The sequence below is a fragment of the Trichosurus vulpecula genome, chromosome 3 (genome assembly GCF_011100635.1).
Source record: "Trichosurus vulpecula isolate mTriVul1 chromosome 3, mTriVul1.pri, whole genome shotgun sequence".
NCBI lineage: Eukaryota > Metazoa > Chordata > Mammalia > Diprotodontia > Phalangeridae > Trichosurus > Trichosurus vulpecula.
Window position 1 is genome coordinate 395,639,387 of NC_050575.1, and position 21,410 is coordinate 395,660,796.

Below are 21,410 nucleotides of genomic sequence, written 5' to 3' on the forward strand. Positions count from 1 at the left end.
TGAGTTTTTAAAACTGGAAATAAAAATAAAAACAGATGGGAGTAGAACGCAAAAGACTACCTATCCACATTCCTATGTGAGTGAGGAAGTGAGAAAAAAGTAAGTCCAGACAGTCAATTTTATAACCTAACTCACACCACTGATCTTTGTGAGAGTTTGTAGAAGAGGTCTAATAAATTGATGAGAACAGGCCAAGAAATCACAGGCTAGAGTATAAGACTGTGACTCTAGGTGATGCAGGTGAGCATTTTAGGTGAAAGGTAATTCCTAATGTTTGGAGCTTTGTTTTTCAATGACAAGTAGCAAGACATATTGAATGAGCCTGAGGAGGAGAAATAGAGACTCCAAGATCAGGTAAAATATTATCCATTGCAACAGGAATCACTTACAAGAAAAGTCAGTTCTGTTGAGAAGAAGATACAACAACAGGGAGAAAAGGTGAGGAGATCCAGGAGCAAAACAATGGCAGGGAAGGGGAACAGCTCTGGAAAGTCATTCTCTAAACTAGCCACCCATCCTTTATCACACAGGTATCAATCCTAGTTAGTAATTAAGGCCTAAAATCCAATGACAAAGATAAATCCTAGGCTTCCAGGTCAACATCCAACCATCCCTATCCTACCAAAGCCAGGTTTCACTTTCATGTCACACTCACTGAGGCATATGTCATTTCTTTCTTCATGTAGGGAGCATTTTTTAAAGTATTTTAACCATCCCAACTTTTAAAAATATATATATGTATTGATTTAACCACCCCAACCTTTTAAAAAATTTTTATTGATTTAATGGGAGACCCTAACCATCTATAGCTTGGAATGAGTTTTTCCCACATCCTCTTTGAGGTTGGCCAACTGGTTGGTTGGTTGCATATTTTCCAGCTGGAAACAACAGGAAAATGGGAGTGGAGGGCAGAAGAAAACCTACCCACTTCCTACTATGTGAGTAAGGAAGTAAGAAAAGAGAAAGTCCAGACAGTCAGTTTTCCTACCAAACTCACTCCAGTGTTCTTTGTAAAAGTTTGTATAAGAGATTAAAGAAATTGAAGAGAACAGGCCATGATATCAGGGGATGGACTGTGAGACTATAGCTAACGACAGGTACGAGCATTTTAGATCACAGGTAATTTCTGATGTCTGAAGCTTTGTTCTTCAACGACGAATAGGACGACAGATCATATGAGTCAAGGGATGAGCACCGGCGAAACCAGGATAAGATACAATATCATCCATCACAACAGGACTCACTTACAAGAAAGCTCAGTGCTGATGAGAAGATCCAACAACAGGGAGAAAAGGTGAGCAGAGATGAGCACATTGGTGGTAGGGAAAGGGGGACAGCTCTGGACAGTCATTCTGCAATCTAGCCACCCATCCTTTGTCATAGATATATTACTGCCAGTAAGTAACTAATGCCCAACATCCTATGACAAAGATAAATCCTAGGCTTTCAGGTCAACATCCAACCATCCCTATCCTCCTGCCAAAGCCAGGTTTCACCTTCATGTCATACTTACTTTGGCAAAGGTCACTTCTTTCTCCATGTAGGGAGCATTTTTTAAACTATTTATTTAATAGGAGCCCCAACCACCTAGACCTTGTTATCACTTTTGTCTACCTCCCATTTGAGTTTGGCCAGCTGGTTGGTTGGTTGGTTGGTTGTTTTTGAGGAAGATTCTAAAGCAGGAATGAGTGGGAGAGAAAGAAAAGAGGCTACATACCCTGGTTCCTATTATGTGAGTGAGGAAGTGAAGAAAAGGAAAGTCAAGAAAGTCATTTTTCAACCAGACACATCAATTTCCTTTGCAAGAGACTGTAGAAAAGGTGAAGAGAGCTCTTCCTCCTCCTCATCGTCGTCCTCCTTCTCCTCACCCTCCTTCCTCAGCCTCCTCCTCCTTCTTCTTCTTCTTCTTCACTTCTTCACCACCATCATGTTCTTCCCCCTCTTTCTCTTCTCTCTTCCTCATCACCAACATCATTTACCTCCTCCTCCTGCCACTGCTGCTTCTCTCCCCCACCCCGTTCCCTTGGAGTGGACCATCCCGGTGCCTCTTTAGTGAAACAGCAGCTGAGGAGACCCCTGGACTTGCCATGACCAAGAAAAAGCTGAAGGAAAGAGTCAAGACTGAAAATAATGACCACATTAATTTGAAGGTGGCAGGGCAAGATGATTTGGTGGTGCAATTTAAGATTAAGAGGCACACACCACTTGGTAAACTAATGAAAACCTATTGTGAATGACAGGGTTTGTCAGTGATGCAGATCAGATCTCGATTTGATGGGCAACCAATCAATGCAACACCTGCACAGTTGGAAATGGAGGATGAAGATACAACTGATGTATTCCAGCAGAAGACAGGAGACGTTTACTAAAAAGAGACCCTGCAACTCTACTCCAGAGCTGCGCTCCCAAGGAAAACAATACATTCACAATTAGGAAACCAAGATCTGGTTCATTCACATCCTGACGACTTCAGCATAGTTTGCCCTCTTCTTTGATTCCCTTCTCCCATGCCTTTATTGTAACTGGTGTATGTGCACAGGCATATGTATTTTTTTAACTAACTGGCTGATTGTATGCTTTGATCAACATCAAATGGATATGGGGAGGGGAAAAAACAAACTGGTTCTATGAAATTCCTTTTTCCCATTAGTGGCATGCTCATTCAACTTTTTTTTTATCTTTCTATTCTAGTAAGTTATTTTGCTCTCACTGTTTAACAAAAAAAAACTCACAAAAAATACTTATATACCTTGTTTAATTTGATAATTTCCATGTTTTTCTTTTATCATTGTAAAACCAAGGATGATTTTATAACCTTTTTATACACAGCTGTTACATGTAGGAGAATCTCTACCTCTTGGTAGGAATAAGTTACTATAAAAAAGTGATCCTAGACAGTTTTCCCTCCAAGTCAAACAGCATGTTGTTTCCATAAACTTCTTGTTTAAAATAAAATAAAAAAAAATTTTAAAAGATGAAGAGATTGATGAGAACAGGCCAAGACGTCACAAGATGAAGTGTAGCATTTTAGGTGGCAGGTAATTCCTGATATCTGGGGCTTTCTTCTTATCTGATAATTAGGAAGACAGGTTGAATGAATCCAAGGATGATAGCCAGTTTCCAGGATAAGATGCAATATTATCTATTGCAACAGAGCTCACATATAAGCAAGCTCAGTGCTGCTGAGAACGTCATCCAACAGCATGCAGAACAGGTGAGCAGAGCCAAGAGCACCACAGTGGTAAGGAAGATGGACAGCTCTGGACACACATTCTTTAATCTAGTCAAATAGCCATTCTCACACAGGTATCACTCCCTAGTAGGAAATTAATGCCTAAAATCCTATGACAAAGCTCAATGCTAGGCATCCTGGTCAACATCCAATCCTTCCTATCATCCTACCAGAGGCAGGTTTCTCTTTCATGTCATGCTCACTGAAGCAAAGGTCATTCTCCATGTAGAGAATGCATAAAAATACAGATTTCACAGTACGCACAAACCATCTTGGAACCACCTTTTCCTACCTTGTCTTTGAGGTTGGCTATCTGATTCGTTGATTAGATATTTTAAATCTGTAAAACAAAAGAAAAATGGGTCTGAATGGGGTACAGGAGACTACCTACCCTCATTACTACTATATGATTAGGCCAGTGAGAAAAAAGAAAGTCTGGAGTTTTCCAACAAAACTCACTTCAGCGTTCTTTGCAAGAGTTTGTAGGGTAGCTCAAAGAGAATGATTAGAAGAGGCCAAGACATCACAGTGTGAAGTATAGAACTGTGGCTCAGGGTGATAGGGATATGCATTTTAGGTCACAGGTAATTCCTGATGTCTGAGACTTTCTTCTTCAATGAAGAATAGAAGGACGGATTGAATGAGCCTGAGGATGAGAAACAGAGACTCTGGGATAAGATGCAATATTATCCTTTCCAACAGGACTCACGTACAAGAAAGTTCAGTGCTGCTGAAAAGATGCGACAACCAGGAGAAGAGGTGAGCCAAGCCAAGAGCACCCCAATGGTGGGAAAGGGGGACAGCTCTGGAAAGTCATTCTCTAATCTAGCCATCCATCCTTTCTCACATGGGTATAACCAGCCAATAATTAATGCCTATAATCCTATAACAAACCTCAGTCCTAAACTTCCTGGTCAATGCCCAACCCTTCCTATCTTCCTAACAAAGCCAGATTTCACTTTCATGTCCCTTTCTTTTTTTTGGAGGGGGGAAGGCAGGGCAATGGGAGTTAAGTGACTTGCCCAAGCTAGTCACATAGCTAGTAAGTGTGTCAAGTGTCTGAGGCTGGATTTGAACTCAGGTCCTCCTGACTCCAGGGCCAGTGTTCTACTCACTGCACCACCTAGCTGCCCTTCATGTCACTCTCACTGAGGCAAAGGTCACTTCTTTCTCTATGTTGGGGGTGCTTTTAAAAATATAGACTTAATATGAGCCCCAAACCTCCTATTCCTTGGCACCACCTTTTCCCACCTCTTCTTTGAGGTTGGCTAACTGGTTGGTGGGTTGTACGCTTTATGCCTGAAAAAGAAAGGAAAATGGATGCAAGTGGAGGACAAGAGACTACCTATGAATGTTTCTACTATGTGAATGAAAAAAAAGAAAGTCCAGACAGTCAGTTTTACAACTAAACTCACTTTAATGTTCTTTGTAAGAGTTCATAGAAGAAGACAAAGAAATTATAGTGTGAGCATTTTAGATGACAGGTATTGCCTGATTACTGTGGCTTTGTTCCTCAATGACAAGTAAGAGGGCAGACTGAATGAGGTTGAAGTTGAAAACCAGAGATTCCAGGATAAAATGCAATGTTATCCATTGCAACAGGACTCACCAACAAGAAAACTTAGTGCTGCTAAGAAGATCCAGCAGCAGGAAGAAGAGGTGAGCAGAGCCAATAGCACCAGGAGGGAGGGAAAGGGACACAGCTCTGGATTAGTCACTCTGTCATCTAGCCACCCATCCTTGGTCACAAATGTATCACTCCCCAGTAAGGAACATTTAAAACCCAGTGACCAAGATCAATCCTAGTTTTTGTAGTCAGCATCCAAACCTACTTCTCCTCCTACCAAAGCCAAGTTTCACTTTCATGTCACACATGAGATACAGGTGACTTCTTTCTTCACGTAGGGAGTGCTTGTAAAAATATAGATTTAATAGGAGCTCCAAACTATGTGGACTTTGGAAGTACCTTTTCTCACCTCCTGTTTGAGGTTGGCTAACTGACTGTTTGGTCATTTCTTTCTCCGGGTAAGGAATGCTTTTTAAAATACAGATTTAGAAGGAACCCCAAATTAACTGGACCATGGTAGCACAGTCTCATCTCCTCTTTAAGTTTGGCTAACTGGTTGGTTGGTTGGTCGAATATTTTATTCCTAGAAAATGAAGGGGAAAAAATGGTTAGAAGTGAAAGACAGGTGAATACCTAGTCATGGTCCTACAACATGAGTAAAGAAGTGAGAAAAAAGAAAGTCCAAACAGTTGGTTTTCCAGACAAACTCATTCCAATGTTCTTTCCAAGAGTTTGTAGAAGAGGTCAAAGAGATTGATGACTACAGGCCAAGCCATAAAAGGATGAAGTGTGGGAAACTGGCTCTGGGCTATAGATGTGAGCATTTTAGGTGACATGTAATTCTTGATGTTTGAAGCTTTGTTCTTTAATGATGACTAGGAGGACAGATTGAAGGAGCAAGAGGATGAGAATCAAAGACTACAGGTTAAGATACATTATTATCCACTGCAACAGGACTCATCTACAAAAAGACACAGTGATACAGAGAAGAAAACTCAACAGCAGGAAAAAAAAGTAAGCAGATCCAGGAGCACCATAATGGTAGGAAAGGAGGACAGCTCTAGACAATCATTCTCTAATCGAGTCCCCCATCCTTTGTCATTGATATAACCCTACCCATTAAGTAACTAATGCCTAATATCTAATGACCAAGGTCAATCCTAGGATTGCTGGTCAGCAACCTAACCTACATCTCCTCCAACTAAAGCCAGATTTTACTTTCATACCACACTCAAATTCACAAAGGTCACTTCTTTCTCCATGTAGAGAATGCTTTTAAAAATATGAATTTCATAAAACACCTAAACCACCTGGACCTTAGTGGCACCATTGCCCACATCCTCATTGAGGTTGGCTAACTAATTGGTTAGTTGGATGATTTAAACCTAGAAAGCAATAGAGAAAGGAATGAAAGTAGAGGGCAGACTACCTACCCACATTACTACTACAAGAGTTTGTAGAAGAGTCCAAAGATATTAATGAGAACAGGCCAAGACATCCCAGGATGAAGTGTAGAGCTATGACTCAAAGCATTTTAGGTGACAGGTAATTCCTGATGCCTGGGGTTTTGTTCTTCAATGACGAGCAGGAGGACAGATCTAATGAGTCAGAGGATGAACCCCAGCGAAGCCGGGATAAGACAAAATATTACACATCAAAACAGGACTCACCTACCAGAAAGCTCAGTACTGTAGAGAAGAAAATACGACAGCAGGGAGAAAAGGTGAGCAGAACCAAGAGAACCAGGGTGGTGGAGACAGAGGACAGCTCTGAACAGTCATTCTGTAATAGAGGCCACCCATCCTTTGTCACAGATGTATCACTACCCAATAAGTAAGTAACTAAATACTTAAAATCCAATGACCACAGTCAACCCTAGGATTGCTGGTCAGCAACCTAATCTACCTTGCCTCATACCAGATCCAGATTTCACTTTCATGTCACACTAAAAGACACAAAAGTCACTTCTTTCTCTATGTAGGGAATGCTTTTAAAAATAGGGATTTCATAGGAAAAACAATCTTGACCTTGGCAGCACTATTTCCCACCTCCTCTTTGAAGCTGACTAACTGGTTGGTTGGTTGGACAATTTGTACTTGGAAAACAATGGGAAAATGGGTGAGAGGAGAGGGCAAGAAACAACTATGCGGAGTCCTACTATATAGGTGAGGAAATAAGGGGAAAAAAAGAAAGTCCAGACAGCCAGTTTTACAAGCATACTCATTTTGATATTCCTGGCAAGAGTTTGTTAAAAAAAAAAAAGTCAAAGAGATGGATGGGAAAAGGCTAAGATATCCCAGGATGAAGTGTGGGACTATGACTCAGGGAAACAGGTATGAGCATATTAACTGGCAAGTAATTCCTGATTTCTGGGGTTTTGTTCTTCAATGATGAGCAGGAGGACAGATTACATGAGCAAGAGAATGAGAAACAGAGACACCAGGATGAGATCCAATATTATCCATTGCAACAGGAAACATCAGCAAAATAGGTGAACATAGCCAAGAGAACTACATTGGTGGAGAAGGGGAATATCTTTGGACAGTTATTCTCTAATCTGTCTATTCATTTTTTCTCTGATGTATCATTACCCATTAAGTAACTAACACCTAAAATCTAATGACTATAGTCAATCTTAGGCTTGCTGCTTACGCAGCCTAACCTATGCTTCCTCGTAACAAAGCCAGATTTCACTCTAAAGTTGCATTCACTGAGACAAAAGTCACTTCTTTCTTCATGTAGGGAATGCTTCTAAAAATATGAATTTCACAGGACATTCAAACCACCTTGGTAGTATCTTTTTCCACCTCCTCTTTGAGGTCAGTTAATTGGTTGGTTGGACATTTTACACCTGGAAGACAAGGGAAAAATGGGTAGGAATGGAGGGCAAGAGACTTCTTACCAACACGTACACTATGTAAGTGAGGAAGTAAGAAAGAAAAAAAGTCCAGAAGTCAGTTTTCCAATCAAATTCATCCAGTGTTGTTTAGAAGACTTTGTAGTAGAGGGAAAGAAATGAATGAGAACAGGCCATGACATCTCAGGATGAAGTATGGGACTGTAGCTCAGGGCAATAAATGTAAGCATTTTAGGTGGCAGGTAATTCCTGATGTCTGGGGCTTTGTTCTTCAATGATGAGTAGGGGAACAGATTGTATGAGCCAGAGGATGAGCACCAGTGACACTAGGATAAGATGCAATATTATCCATCACAACAGGACTCACCTACCAGAAAGCTCAGTGCTAGAGAGAAGAAGATTCAACAGCAGCATGAAAAGGTGAGCAGAATTAGTGCAGAAGAGGGACAACTCTGATCAGGCATTCTGTCATGAAGGACACCCGTCCTTTGTCACAGATGTATCACTACCCAGTAACTAACTAATAACTAAAAATCCAATGACCAAGGTCAATTCTAGGACTGTGTGTCAGCAACCTGATCTACCTCTCCTCATACCCAATCCAGATTTCACTTTCATGTCACACTCACTGAGGCAAATGTCACTTCTTTCTTCATGTAGAGAATGCTTTTTAAAGTATGAATTTCATAGGAAACTCAAGCCACCTGGACCTTAGCAGCACCTTTTCCAATGTCCTATTTGAGGTCAGCTAATTGGTTGGTTGGTTGGTTGGTTGGATGCCTTGCACTTGAAAAACAAAGGAAAAATGAGTGGGAATGGAGGGCAAAAGACTACCTACCCACATTCCTACTATGCGAGTGAGGAAATGAGAAACCAGTCAGGTTTCCAACAACTCAAGGAATTAATGAGAATGGGCCAAGACATAACAGCATGAAATAGGGGACTATGACTCAGGATGATAGCTGTGAACATTTTTTGTGACAGGTAATTCCTATTATTTGGTGCTTTCTTTTTCAATGACAAGCAGGAGGACAGATTGCATGAGTCAGAGGATAAGCACCAGCGAAGCCAGGATAGGATGCGCCAGGACTCATCCACCAGAAAGTTCAGGGCTGCTGAGAAGAAGAGGCAGCAGCAAGGAGAAAAGGTGAGCAGAGCCAAGAGTGCCAGAGTGGTGAGAAAGGGGAACAGCTCTGAACTGTCATCCTGTAATTAAGAGCGCCCAGTCTTTGTCACAGCTGTATCACTACCCAGTAAATAACTAACACCTAAAATCCAATGACCACAGTCAGTCCTAGGATTGCTGGTCAGCAAACTAACCTACCTTTCCTTGAACCAAATCCAGATTTCACTTTAATATCACACTAACTGAGAGAAAGGTCACTTCTTTCTCCAGGTAGGAAATTTTTTTTTAAATATGAATTTCATAGGACATCCAATTTGCAGCACCTTTTCCCACCTCCTCTTTGAGGTTGGATAACTGGTTGATTTGTTAGACATTTCATAGCTGAAAACCAAAGGAATTATAAGTGGGAGTTGAGGGCAAGAGACTACTGCCCCGCATTTCTATTATGTGAGTGAGGAAGTGAAGAAAAAAGAAAGTCACTTTTCTGACCAAACTAATTCCAATGTTCTTGACAAAAATTTGCAGAAATGGTCAAAGAGACTGATGAGAATGGGCCAAGACATCCCAGGTGAAGTGTAGGACTGTGCCACAGGGCAATATGTGTGAGCATTTTAGTTGGCAGGTAATTCTTAATATCTGGGGCTTTGTTCTCCAATGACAAATAGGAGGAGGATGAGCCAGAGGATGGGAACCAGAAACACAAGGATAAGATGCAATATTCTCCATCAAAATGGGACTCATCTTCAAGGAAGTTCAGTACTGCCAAGAAGATCCAACCACAGGCAGAAAAAGTGAGCATAGCCAATAGGACCACAAATGGTAGGGAAAGGACAAAATTCTGGACAGGTATTATCTAATTTAGGCAGGCATACTTTGTCAAACAAGTATCATTCCTCCATAAGTAACTAATGCCTAAATCTTATTACTATGTTTAATCCTAGGCTTGCTGGTCATCATTCGAACCTACCTATCCTCCTACCAAAGACTGGTTCCACATTCATGTCACACTCACTAATGCAAAAGTCACTTATTTCTTTATGTATGAAGTGCTTTTAAAAATACAGATTTAATAATAGCTCCAAACTACCTGGACCTGGGCAGCACCTTTTACCACCTCCTCTTTGAGGTTGGCTAGCTGCTTGCTTGGTTGGTAGTTTTAGAGCTGGACACTAAAGGAAAAATGAGGGAAGGGGAAGAAAAGGACAGCTGAATACTTAACCTGTTTCCAACTATGTGAATAAGGAAGTAAGGAAAAAGAAAGTCACTTTTCAAACCAAACACACCAATTTTCTTTCCAAGGTGTTGTAGAAAAGGTTAAAGAAACTAATAAGAGCAGGCCAAGACTTCAAAGTATGAAGTTTGGGACAATGGCTGAGGGCTATAGATGTGAGCATTTAGGTGACAGGTAATTCCTGATATCTGAGGCTTCTTCCTTCAATGATGAGTAGCAGATGGAAGGATCGAATGAGCCTGAGGATCAGAACCAGAGAGTCCAGGATCAGATGAAATCTTATTCATTTCAACTGGACTCAACTACAATCAAAGTCTCTAATGGTGAGAAGGTCCAACGAGAGGCAGAAAAGGTGAGGTGACCCAAGAGCACCACAATGGTGGAGAAGGGAGACAGCTATGAACAATCATTCTGTAATCTATACACACATCCTTTGTCACAGAGGTATGACTCCCCAGTTCAGTTGTTTTGATCATGTCTGATTCTTCATGATGCCATTTGGGGTTTTCTTGGATAGAAGGATTTGCCATGCTATGGTCCATGGAGTCATGAAGAATGTTGGACAGGACTAAATGACTCAACAACAACATCACTCCCAAGTAACTAACACCTAAAATCTCATAACCAGGCTCATTCCTAGGCTTGCTGGTCAGCATCCAACAGTACCAATCTTCTTACCAAAGCAGATTTCACTTTCATGTCACACTCACTGAGTCAAAGGTCACTTCTTTCTCCTGGTAGGGAATGCTTTTAAAAATTTCATTGGAAATCCAAACCATCTGGACCTTGGAACCATCTTTTCCTACCAACTCTTTGAGTTTGGCTCAGTGGTTGGTTTGTTGGTTGGTTGTTTTCATGATGAACACCAAGAGAGAAATGGATGGGAGGGGTGGGCAAGACACTACCTAACCTCATTCCTACTATATGATTGAGGAAGTAAGAGAAAAGAAACTCATGACAGTTTTCCAAACAAACTCACTCCAATGTTCTTTGCAAGAGCTTGTAGAAGCAGCCAAAGAAATAGATGAGAACGGGCCAAGACATCACCGGATAAAATATAGGACTGCTGCTCAGGGTGAGAGGTGTGAGTATTTTGGGTGGCTGGTAATTCCTGATTGCTAGGACATTGTTTTTCAATGAGGAATAGAGAAAGGACAGATTAAATAAGCCCAAGGATGAGAACCAGAGACTCCTGGATAAGAGGCAATATTATCCATTGGCAGCAGGACTCACATATAAGAAAGCTCAATGCTGCAGGCAGAAAAAGTGAGCACAGTCAAGAGCCCCACAACGGTATAAAGGAGAACAGGTCTGGACAGTCATTCTCTAATCTAGCCAACCACCCTTTGTTATAGAGGTGTGACCCCCTTCAGTTGTCTCAGTTGTGTTGACTCTTTGTGACCCCATTTTCAGTTTTCTTGGCAAAGATACTGGATAGGAGGCTCTGAAGTGCTATGGTCAATGGAGCTACAAAGAGTCAGATATGAGTGGACAGCTGGACAACAATATCATTCTCTAGTAAATAACTAATGCCTAAAATCCTATAACCAGACTCACTCCTAGGCCTTCTGGTCAGCATGCAAACCTACTTACTGTCTTACCAAACAAGGTTTCACTTTTATGTCATACTGCATGAGACAAAGGTCACCTCTCTCTCCATGTTGGGAGCACTTTTAAAAATATTAATTTCATCAGACTCCCAAACCACCTGGACTTGGACAGAACTTTTTCCCACCTCCCCTTTGAGGCTGACTAACAGGTTTGTTAGTTAGTTGGTTGGTTGGTTTAAACCTGAAAACCAAAAAAGAAATCGTGGGTAGTTATGTGCATGAGGCTACCTACCTTAATTCCAAATATGTGAGTGAGGAAGTGAGAAACAGTCAAGAAAGTTTTCCAACCATACTCACTCTAATTTTCTTTACAAGTGTTTGTAGAACAGGTCAAAGAGATTGATGAAAATAAACAAAGACTTCATAGGATAAAGTGTAGGACAGTGGCTCAGGGTGATAGAAGTCACTGTTGTAGATGGCTGGTAATTTCTGATTTCTGGGGCATTATTCTTTAATGAGAGGTAGAGGAAGGACAGAATGAATGAGCCTGAGGATGAAAACAAAAGACTTTGGGATAAGATGCAGAATTATCCATTGTGACAGGACTCACCTTCAAGAAAGCTCAGTGATGCTAAGAAGAAGATCCTAGAGCAGGACGAACAGGTGAGCTGAGCCAAGCACACATCAATGATGAGGAAGGGAGACAGCTCTAGACAGTCATCCTGTCATGCAGCCACCCATGCTTAGTCACACATGTATCACTGCTCCCCAGTAAGTAACACCTACTATCTGATGATCGAGATCAATCCTAAGCTTGCTGTTCTGCATCAAAACCTGTACTATAGCCCATGTCAAAGCCAGGTTTTATTTTCATGTCATGCTCAGTGAAGCAAAATTCCCTTCTTTCACCACGTAGGAAGTGCTTTTAAAAATATTAATTTCATAGGAAAACCAAATCTGGACTTTTGCCCACCTTTTCTCACATCCTATTTGAGGTTGGCTAACTGGCTGGTTGGTTGTTTGGTTGTTTTAGAGCTGGATACTACAGGAGAAACGGGGGGTGGGGGATAGAAGTCAAAGAAGCTTCCTACCCTGCTTCCAACTATGTGAGTAAGGAAGTGAAGAAAAGGAAAGTCAAGACAGTCACTTTTTGAAATAAATAACCATTTTCCTTTGCAAGAGTTTATAGAAAAAGTCATAGAGATTTATGAGAAGAGGCCAAGAGGTCACAGGATGAAATGTGGGACTTTAGCTCAGGGTGATAGCTGTGAGCATTTTAGGTGGTTGGCAATTCCTCATATCTCAGGCATTGTTCTTCCGTGAGTAATATAGGAAGGACAGATTGAATGAGCCTGAGGTTGAGAACCAAGACTCTGAAATAAGATGCAAAATTATCCATCACCTACTTTTAAAAAAGCTCAGTGCTGCTGAGAAAGTCCAACAGGCAGAAAAGGTGAGAATACCCAAGAGCACCGCAATGGTAGGGAAAGGGGACAGCTCTGGACAGTCATTCTATAACCTAGCCACACATCCTTTGTCACACAAATATCACTACCCAGTAAGTAACTAATGCCTAATGTCTGCTGATCAAGATAAATCCTAGGTTTACTGGTTGGTATCCAACCTATCCCCATACTAAAGCCAGGTTTCTCTTACATTTCACACTCACAGAGACAAAAGTCACTTCCTTCTCCAAGTAGGGAGCACTTTCAAAAAAATAGATTTAATTGGAACCCCAATCAACCTAGACTTGGCACCACCTTTTCCCACCTCTTCTTTAAGGTTGTCCAGAAAACAAATGAGTGATGGATAACGGAGGAGGGCTGTACATTACCTACCTTTGTTCCTACACTGTGAATAAGGAAATGAGAAAAAAGAAAATCACAACAGTCAGTTTTCCAAATGAACTCATTCTAATTGTCTTTCCAAGTGTTTGTACAAGAGGTCAAAAGCACTGATGAAAGCAGGCTAAAATATAACAGCATGAAATATTTGACTGTTGCGCAGGGCCATAAGTGTGAGCATTTTAGGTGGCAAATAATTACTGACATATGAGGCTTTGTTCTTCAATGGTGAGAAGTAGAAAGATACACTGTGATTCAACTCAATGATTATAACCAGATTCTCCAGGATGAGATTCGATCTTATCCATTGCAATAGGACTCACCTATAAGAAAACTCAGTGCTTCTGAGAAAATCCAACAGCAGGAGGAAAAAGTGAGCAGAGCCAAGAGCACAACTATTATGGGGGAAGGGTATAGTTCTGGACAGTCATTCTGTACCTAGCCACTCATCCTTTGTCACAGAGGCATCATTCCCCCATAAGTACCAAAAGCCTAATATCCTATGACCAAGATCATTCCTAGGCTTCCTGGTCAGCCTCCAATTCTATCCAAACCTATCCTCCTAGCAAAGCTAGGTTTCACTGTCTTGTCACATTCACTGAGGCAAGCATCACTTCTTTCTCCATGTAAGCAGCATTTCAAAATTACAGATATAATAGGAGCCCAAAATAATCTGGACCATGGAAGCATGGTCCTCCTGTTTGAGGTTGCCTAACTGGTCAGTTGATTGCTTGTTTTAGAGCTGAAAAGAAGAGTATAAATGGAAGGGAGAAAAGGGCAAGAGACTACCAACCCTAATTTCTCTTTTTGAGTGAGGAAGTGAGAAAAAAGGAACTCAAAGCTGTCAGTTTTCCAAACTCACTCCAACTGAAGTGGTCAAAGAGATTCTGTAATCTATTCACCTATCATTTGGCACAGAGGTAGCATTCCCAGTAAGTTAGTAACATTTAAATTTTATGACAGAGCTCACTCCTAGGCTTGCTAGTCAGCATAAGAACTCTATGTATTCTATGACCAAAGTGAGGTTTCACTTTTAGGGCCCAGTCACTGAGAAAAAGGTCACCACATTCTCCACGTGGGGAGAGCTTTGAAAAATATAGATATAACTGGAGCTCCAAACTACATGGACCTTCCCAGAACCTTTTCCCATATCCTATTTGAGGCTGGCTAAGAGTTAGAAACAAAAGGAAAAATTGGTGGGAGCAGAGTTGAGTGAGATAGAAAGAAAAAAAGTCAACAGTTTGCCAACCAAACTCACTCCAATTTTGTCTACAAGAATTTGTAGAAGAAGTCAAAGGGATGGATGAGAAGAGGCTAAGACATCACAGAAAGAAGTGTGGGACTGTGGCTCAGAATGATAGATGTGAGTTCTTTAGGTGGCAGGTAATTTCTGATGTCTGGGACTTTGTTTTGGAATGATGAGTAGGAGGACAGACTGAATGAACCCAAGGAGGATGAAGAGAGTCTCCAGGATGACACACAATCTTATCAATCTCGACGAGATTCATCTACAAGCAAGCTCAGTACTGCAGAGAGGAAGATGAAGCAAGAGGAAGAAAAGGTGAGCAGAGCCAAGAGCACCATAGTGGTGGAGAAGGGGGACAGCTCTGGACAGTCCTTCTCCAAACTAGCCACCCACCCTTTGTCACAGAATTATCACTCCCTGGTAAGTAAGTAACCCCTAAAATCCTATTTACAAGCTCACATCTAGGCTTGTTGGTCAGCATCCAACACTTCTTATCCTCCTACTAAAGCCAAGATTCACTTTTATGTCACAGTAACTGAGGCAAAGGCCACTTCTTCCTCCATGGAGGGGAGTTTTTTAAAATGCAAATTTCACAGAAGCCCCAAACCACCTGAACATCAGCACTCCTTTCCCCACCTTCTATTTGAAGCTGACTTACTAGTTGGTTGTTTTAGAGCTGAAAGACAAAGGAAAAGTGGGTGTGAGTTCAGGGCAAGAAGCTATGTACCCTTGTTACTATTATGTGAGTAAGGAAATCTGAAAAAAGAAAGTCAAGATAGTCAGTTTCCATGGCAAATTCACTCCAATTTTCTAAGCAAGAGTTTGTAGAAGGGGTGAAAGACATTGATGAGAATGGGTGAAAACGTCATGGGAAGAAGTGTGGAACTATGTCTCAGGGCAATAGGTGTGAGCATTTTCGGTGGCAGATGATTGCTGATGTCTGGGGTTTGTTTTGGAATGATGAGTAGGAGGACAGACTGAATGAACCCAAGGAGGATAAAGAGAGTCTCCAGGATGATACACAATCTTATCAATCTCGACGAGACTCGTCTACAAGGAAGCTCAGTACTGCAGAGAGGAAGATTAAACAAGAGGAAGAAAAGGTGAGCAGAGCCAAGAGCACCACAGTGGTGGAGAAGGGGGACAGCTCCAGACAGTCCTTCTCCAAACTAGCCACCCACCCTTTGTCACAGAATTATCACTTCCCCAGTAAGTAAACCCCTAAAATTCTATGAACAAGCTCACATCTAGGCTTGTCGGTCAGCATCCAACACTTCTTATCCTCCTACTAAAGCCAGGATTCACTTTTGTGTCACAGTAACTGAGGCAAAGGTCTCTTCTTCCTGCCTATATTCAGAGATTTTTAAAATATAAATTAATTAGGAGCCCCAGACCACCTGAACCTTGGCACCACCTTTTCTCATTTGTTCTTTAAGGTTGGATAACTGGTTGGTTAATTGGTTGTTTGAAAGCTGGAAACCAAAAAGGAAAGGACTGGGAGTAGAAGTAGGAGCCTACTACCCTTGTTTCCACTATGAGAGTAAGAAAAAAAAGATAGTTTTCCAAACAAAATCAATCCAATTTTCTATGCAAACATTATAGAAGAGGCCAAAGAGATTGATGACAACAGGCCAAGATATCAGAGGATGAAATGTGGGACTGTGCGTCAGGGCAGGTCAATAGTTGTGACCATTTAGGTGGCAGATAATTCCTGATATCTGGGGTTTTGTCTTTCAATGATGAGGAGGAGGACAGATTGGATGAGTCTGAGGATGAAAGCCAGAGTCTCCAGGATGATACCGAATCATATTCATCACAAGAGGACTCACCTAAAAAGAAGCTCAGTGCCACTGACAAGATCCAGCAGCAGGCAGAAGAGGTGAGGAGACCCAAGAGCACCACATAGCTGGAGAAGGACAACTCTAGCCAGATCCTATAATCTAGCCACCCATTCTCTGTCACAGAGCTATCACTCCCCAGTAAGTTACTAATGCATAAAATCCTATGACTGAGCTCACTCCAAGGCTTGCAGGTCATCATCCAACCCTCCCTATCCTCCGAACAAAGCCAGATTACTCTTTTCCATCATACTCAGTGAAGCAAAGGCCACTTCTTTCTCCATGGAGAGGGCACTTTTAAAACTGTAGACAAATTAGGAGCCCCAAACCACCTTGACCTTGGAACCATTTCTCCTACCACCTCATTGATGTTGGCTAACTAGTTGGTTGATTGCTCATTTCAAAGCTGGTAACCAAGGGAGAAATGGCTGGGAGTAGAGGGGGGAAACTACCTATCTTCGTTTCTAGTATGAGAGTGAGAAAGTAAGAAAAAGAAAATGTCAAGACAGTCAGTTTCTAAACCAAATTTATTCCAGTTTTTTATGAAAGAATTTGTAGAAGAGGTCAACAAAATTGATGAGAACAGGCCAAGGCCTCACAGAATGCAATGTGAGACTCATGAACATTTTAGGTGGTAGACAATTCTTCCATAAGGACAGACTGAATGAACCTGAGAATGAGAACCAGAGATCCTGGGATGAGGTGCAGTTTTTTACTTTTGTAACAGGACTCACCTATTAAAAAGCTCAGTGCTGCTGAGAAGATACAAGAGCAGGCAGAAAAGATGAACTGAGACAGGAGCACCACAATAGTAGGGAGAAGGGGCAGCTATGTATAATCATTCTGTAATCTAAATACCTCTCCTTATTGACAGAGATATCACTCCCCAGTAAGTAACTCATGCCTACAATCATATGACCAAGCTTGCTACAGGGTTTGTTGGTCAGCACCCACGTATAAATATGCTCCTACCAAAACTAGGCTTCATTTTCATGTCACACTCACAGAGACAAACATCACTTCTTTCTCTAGTTAGGGAGCACTTTTAGTAATACAGATTTAATAGGAGTTCCAAAACTCCTGGATCTTTGTAAGACCTTTTCCCACCTACTCTCTGAGATCGGCTACCTGGTTAGTTGGTTGGTTGTTTTATACCTGAAACCAAAAATAGAAATGCATTGGTGTGGAGGGCAGGGTGCTAACTATCCAAGTTTTTACCATGTTAGTGAGTAAGATGAAAGAGAGTCAAGCTTCCAACCAAACTCACTCCAAATTTTTTTGCAAGAGTTTCTAGAAGAGGTCAAAAGTATTGATGACAACAAGCAAAGATGTCACAGCATGAAGTGTGGGACTATGGCTCAGGATGGTAAGTGTGAGCATTTTAGGCGGCAGGTAAATCCTGATAACTGTGGTTTTCTTCTTCCATGACAAGTGGGAGGACAGAGTGAGTGAGTCTGAGGATGAGGATGAGAACCAGAGGCTACAGGATTCATCTAAAAGGAAGCTCAGTGCTGCTAAGACGATCAAACAACATGTGGAAAAGGTGAGCAGACCCAAGAGTACCACATTGGTGGAGAAAGGGGACAGCTCTGGATGATCATTCTGTAACCTAGCCATCTGTCCTTTGTCACAGATGTGTCACTCCCTAGTAAGTAACTAAGGCCTAAAATCCAATGACCAAGCTCACTCCTAGGCTTGCTGGTCAGCATTCATGCCTCCTTATTCTCCTAGCCAAGCCAGGTAACATGTTCACATCACACTCACTGAAGCAAAGTCATTTCTTTCTCCATGTAGGCAAATCTTTTAAAACTATAGATTACTTAGGAGTCCCAAACCACCTATACTTTGGCACCACCTTTTCCTACCTCTTCTTTGAGGTAGGCTAACTGTTTGGTTAATTGGTTGTTTGAAAGCTGGGAGTAGAGGCAAGAAGACACCTTCATTTCTACTATTAGAGTGAATAAGAAAATGTTGAGACAATCCAACTTAAATCACTCCAATTTTCTATTCAAGAGTTTGTAGAAGAGCTCAAAGAGATTGATATGTATGTCAGAGGATAAAATGTGGGACTATGGCTCAGGGCAAGGCAATAGATGTGACCATTTAGGTGGCAGGTAATTCCTGATGTCTGGGGCTTTGTTCTTCGATGATGAGTAGGAGGAAGACAGATTGAATAAGCCCGGGGATGAAAACCAGGGTCTTCATGATAGTATCGAATCTCATCCATTGCAAAAGGATTCAACTAAAAAAAAGCTCAGTGCCACTGAGAAGAAGATCCAACAGCAGGCAGAAAAGGTGAGCACCACATTGATGGAGAATGGGGATAGCTAAGCTCTAATCATCCCTCCTTACTTACAGAGGTATCACTCCCCAGTAAGTAAGTAACACCTCACTTCTAGGCTTACTGGTCAGCACCCATACATACATATGCTCTTACCAAAGCTAGGTTTCATTTTCACGTCACATTCACAGAGACAAACATCACATCTTTCTCCATGTAGGGAGCACTTTTAATAATATAGATTTAATAGACATTCCAAAACTCCTAGACTTTTGCAACACCTTTTCCCATCTCCTCTCTGAGGCTGGCTAACTGGTTGGTTGGTTGGCTGTTTTATACCTGGAAACCGAAATAGAAAGTGGTTGGAGTGGAAGGCAGAATACTATCTACCCAAGTTTTCACCATGTTAGTGAATGAGATGAAGAGAATCAAGTTTCCAATCAAACTCACTTCAATTTTTTTTTTGCAAGAGTTTCTAGAAGAAATCAAAAGTATTGATGACAAGCCAAGATGTCATAGCGTGAAGTGTAGGACTGTGGCTCAGGGAGATAGGTGTGAGCATATAGGTGGCAGGTAATTCCTGTTATCTGTGACTCTCTTCGGCAATGATAAGTAGGAGGACAAGTTGAATGAGCCTGAGGATGAGAACCACAGTCTCCAGAATAAGACTGAATCTCATCCATTACAACAGGACTCAACAAAAAGGAAGGCCAGTGCTGCTGACAAGAAGATGCAACAACAGACAGAAAAGGTGAGCAGAGCGCCACACTGATGGAGAAAGGGAACAGCTCTGCATTCTGTCATCTAGTCACCATCTTCTGTCACAGATGTATCGATTCCCACTAAGTAATTAACCCCTAAAATCCTATGGCCACGCTCACTCCTAGGCTTGCTGGTTAGCACCCACCCCTCCACTTCCTCCTACTCAAGCCAGGCAACATGTGCATGTCACACTCACTGAAGCAAAGGTCACTTCTTTCTCCATGTAGGCAAAGCTTTTAAAACTATAGATTAATACCTGAACCTCTTCTTTGAGGTGGGCTAACCAGGTGGATGATTGGTTGTATAAAAGCTGGAAACCAAAACAGAAATGACTGGGAGTAAAGGCAAGAGGACACCTACCCTTCTTTCTATTTACCATGAAAGTAAGGGGGAAAACAAGTCAAGCAGTTAAATTTCCAAATTAAATCACTCCAAATTTCTATGCAAAAATTTGTAGAAGAGGTCAAAGAGATTGGCGAAAACAGGCCAAGATATAAGAGGATAAAATGTGGGACTATGGCTCTGGGCAATGGGTTGTGAGCTTTTAGGTGGCAGGTTAACTCCTAATGTCTGGGGCTTTGTTCCTTCATGATGAGTAGAGAAGGACAGATTGAATGAGTCTGAAGATGAGAACTAGAATCTCCAATAATAATATCCAATGTTATTCATTACAACAGGACACACCTAAAAGGAAGCTCAGTGCTGCTGACAAGAAGATGCAACAACAGACAGAAAAGGTGAGGAGCCCCAGAGGATCACATTGGTGGAGAAGGTAGTCAGCCCTGGACTGTCATTCTGTAATCTACCCAGCCATCCACCGTCAAAGAGACATCAATCCTCAATAAGTAACTAATGCCTAAAATCCTATGACCAAGCTCACTCTTAGGCTTGCTGGTCAGCATCAAACTCCCCATATCCTCCTACCAAAGCCAGGTTGCACCTCCACATTACATGCACTGAAATGAAGGTTCTTTCTCCATGTAATGAACACTTTTAAAAATACGGATTAATTAGGAGCCCCAAACCACCTTAGCCTTGGCACTACCTTTTCCCACCTCCTCTTTGATGTGGGGTAACTGGTTAGTTGATTGGTTCTTTGAAAGCTGGAAAACAAAAGAGAAAGGACTTGAGGGTAGAGGCAGGAAACTACCTAACCTCATTTCTACTATGAGAGTGAATAACACAAAAGAAAGTCAAGACAATCAGCTTTCCAAACAAACTCATTCCAATTCTCTATGCAAGAGTTTATAGAAGAGGCCAACAAGACTGAGGAGAACAGGCCAAGACATCAGAGGATAAAATGTGGGACTATGGCTCAGGGCAATCAGCATGAGCATTCAGGTGGCAGGTGATTCCTGAAGTCTTGGACTTTCTTCTTCATTGACAAGTGGGAGGAAGACAGATTGAATGAGCTTGAGGATGAGAACCAGAGATTCTGGGATAAGATCAAATCTTATTCTTTGCAACAGGACTCACCCAAAAGAAAGATCAGTGCTGCTGAAAAGAAGATCCAACAGCAGGCAGAAAAGGTGAACAGATCCAAGAGCACCAAAAGGTGGAAATGGGGGACAGCTCCAGAGAGTCATTGTATAATCTAGCACTCATAGTTTGTCAAAGAGATATCACTCCCCAATAACGAATACATAAAATCCTATGACCAAGCTCCTAGGCTTGCTGGTCAGCATTCATACCTCTGTATCCTCCTACCCAAGCCAGGTAATATGTTCATCTCACATTCACTGAAACAAAGGTCACATCCTTCTTCACATAATGAATGCTTTTAAAAATATAGATTAAATAACACCCCAAATCAACTGAACCTTGTCACCACCTTTTCTCACCCCTGCTTTAAGACTGCCTAACTGATTGGTTGATT

At 41.6% G+C, this 21,410-nt stretch overlaps 1 protein-coding gene across 1 annotated transcript in view; it reads left to right on the forward strand.

Moving 5' to 3' along the window:
* PMFBP1 (polyamine modulated factor 1 binding protein 1) overlaps positions 1-21,410 on the forward strand; it is a 74,052-nt gene that overhangs the window by 28,017 nt on the left and 24,625 nt on the right. The window contains exons 16-23 of the mRNA XM_036750071.1: positions 6,388-6,522; positions 8,684-8,803; positions 9,448-9,573; positions 14,834-15,073; positions 15,622-15,756; positions 16,398-16,532; positions 17,924-18,034; positions 19,389-19,523. Coding sequence (XP_036605966.1) covers positions 6,388-6,522; positions 8,684-8,803; positions 9,448-9,573; positions 14,834-15,073; positions 15,622-15,756; positions 16,398-16,532; positions 17,924-18,034; positions 19,389-19,523 — 1,137 coding nt within the window. The remainder of the gene's footprint in view (positions 1-6,387; positions 6,523-8,683; positions 8,804-9,447; positions 9,574-14,833; positions 15,074-15,621; positions 15,757-16,397; positions 16,533-17,923; positions 18,035-19,388; positions 19,524-21,410) is intronic.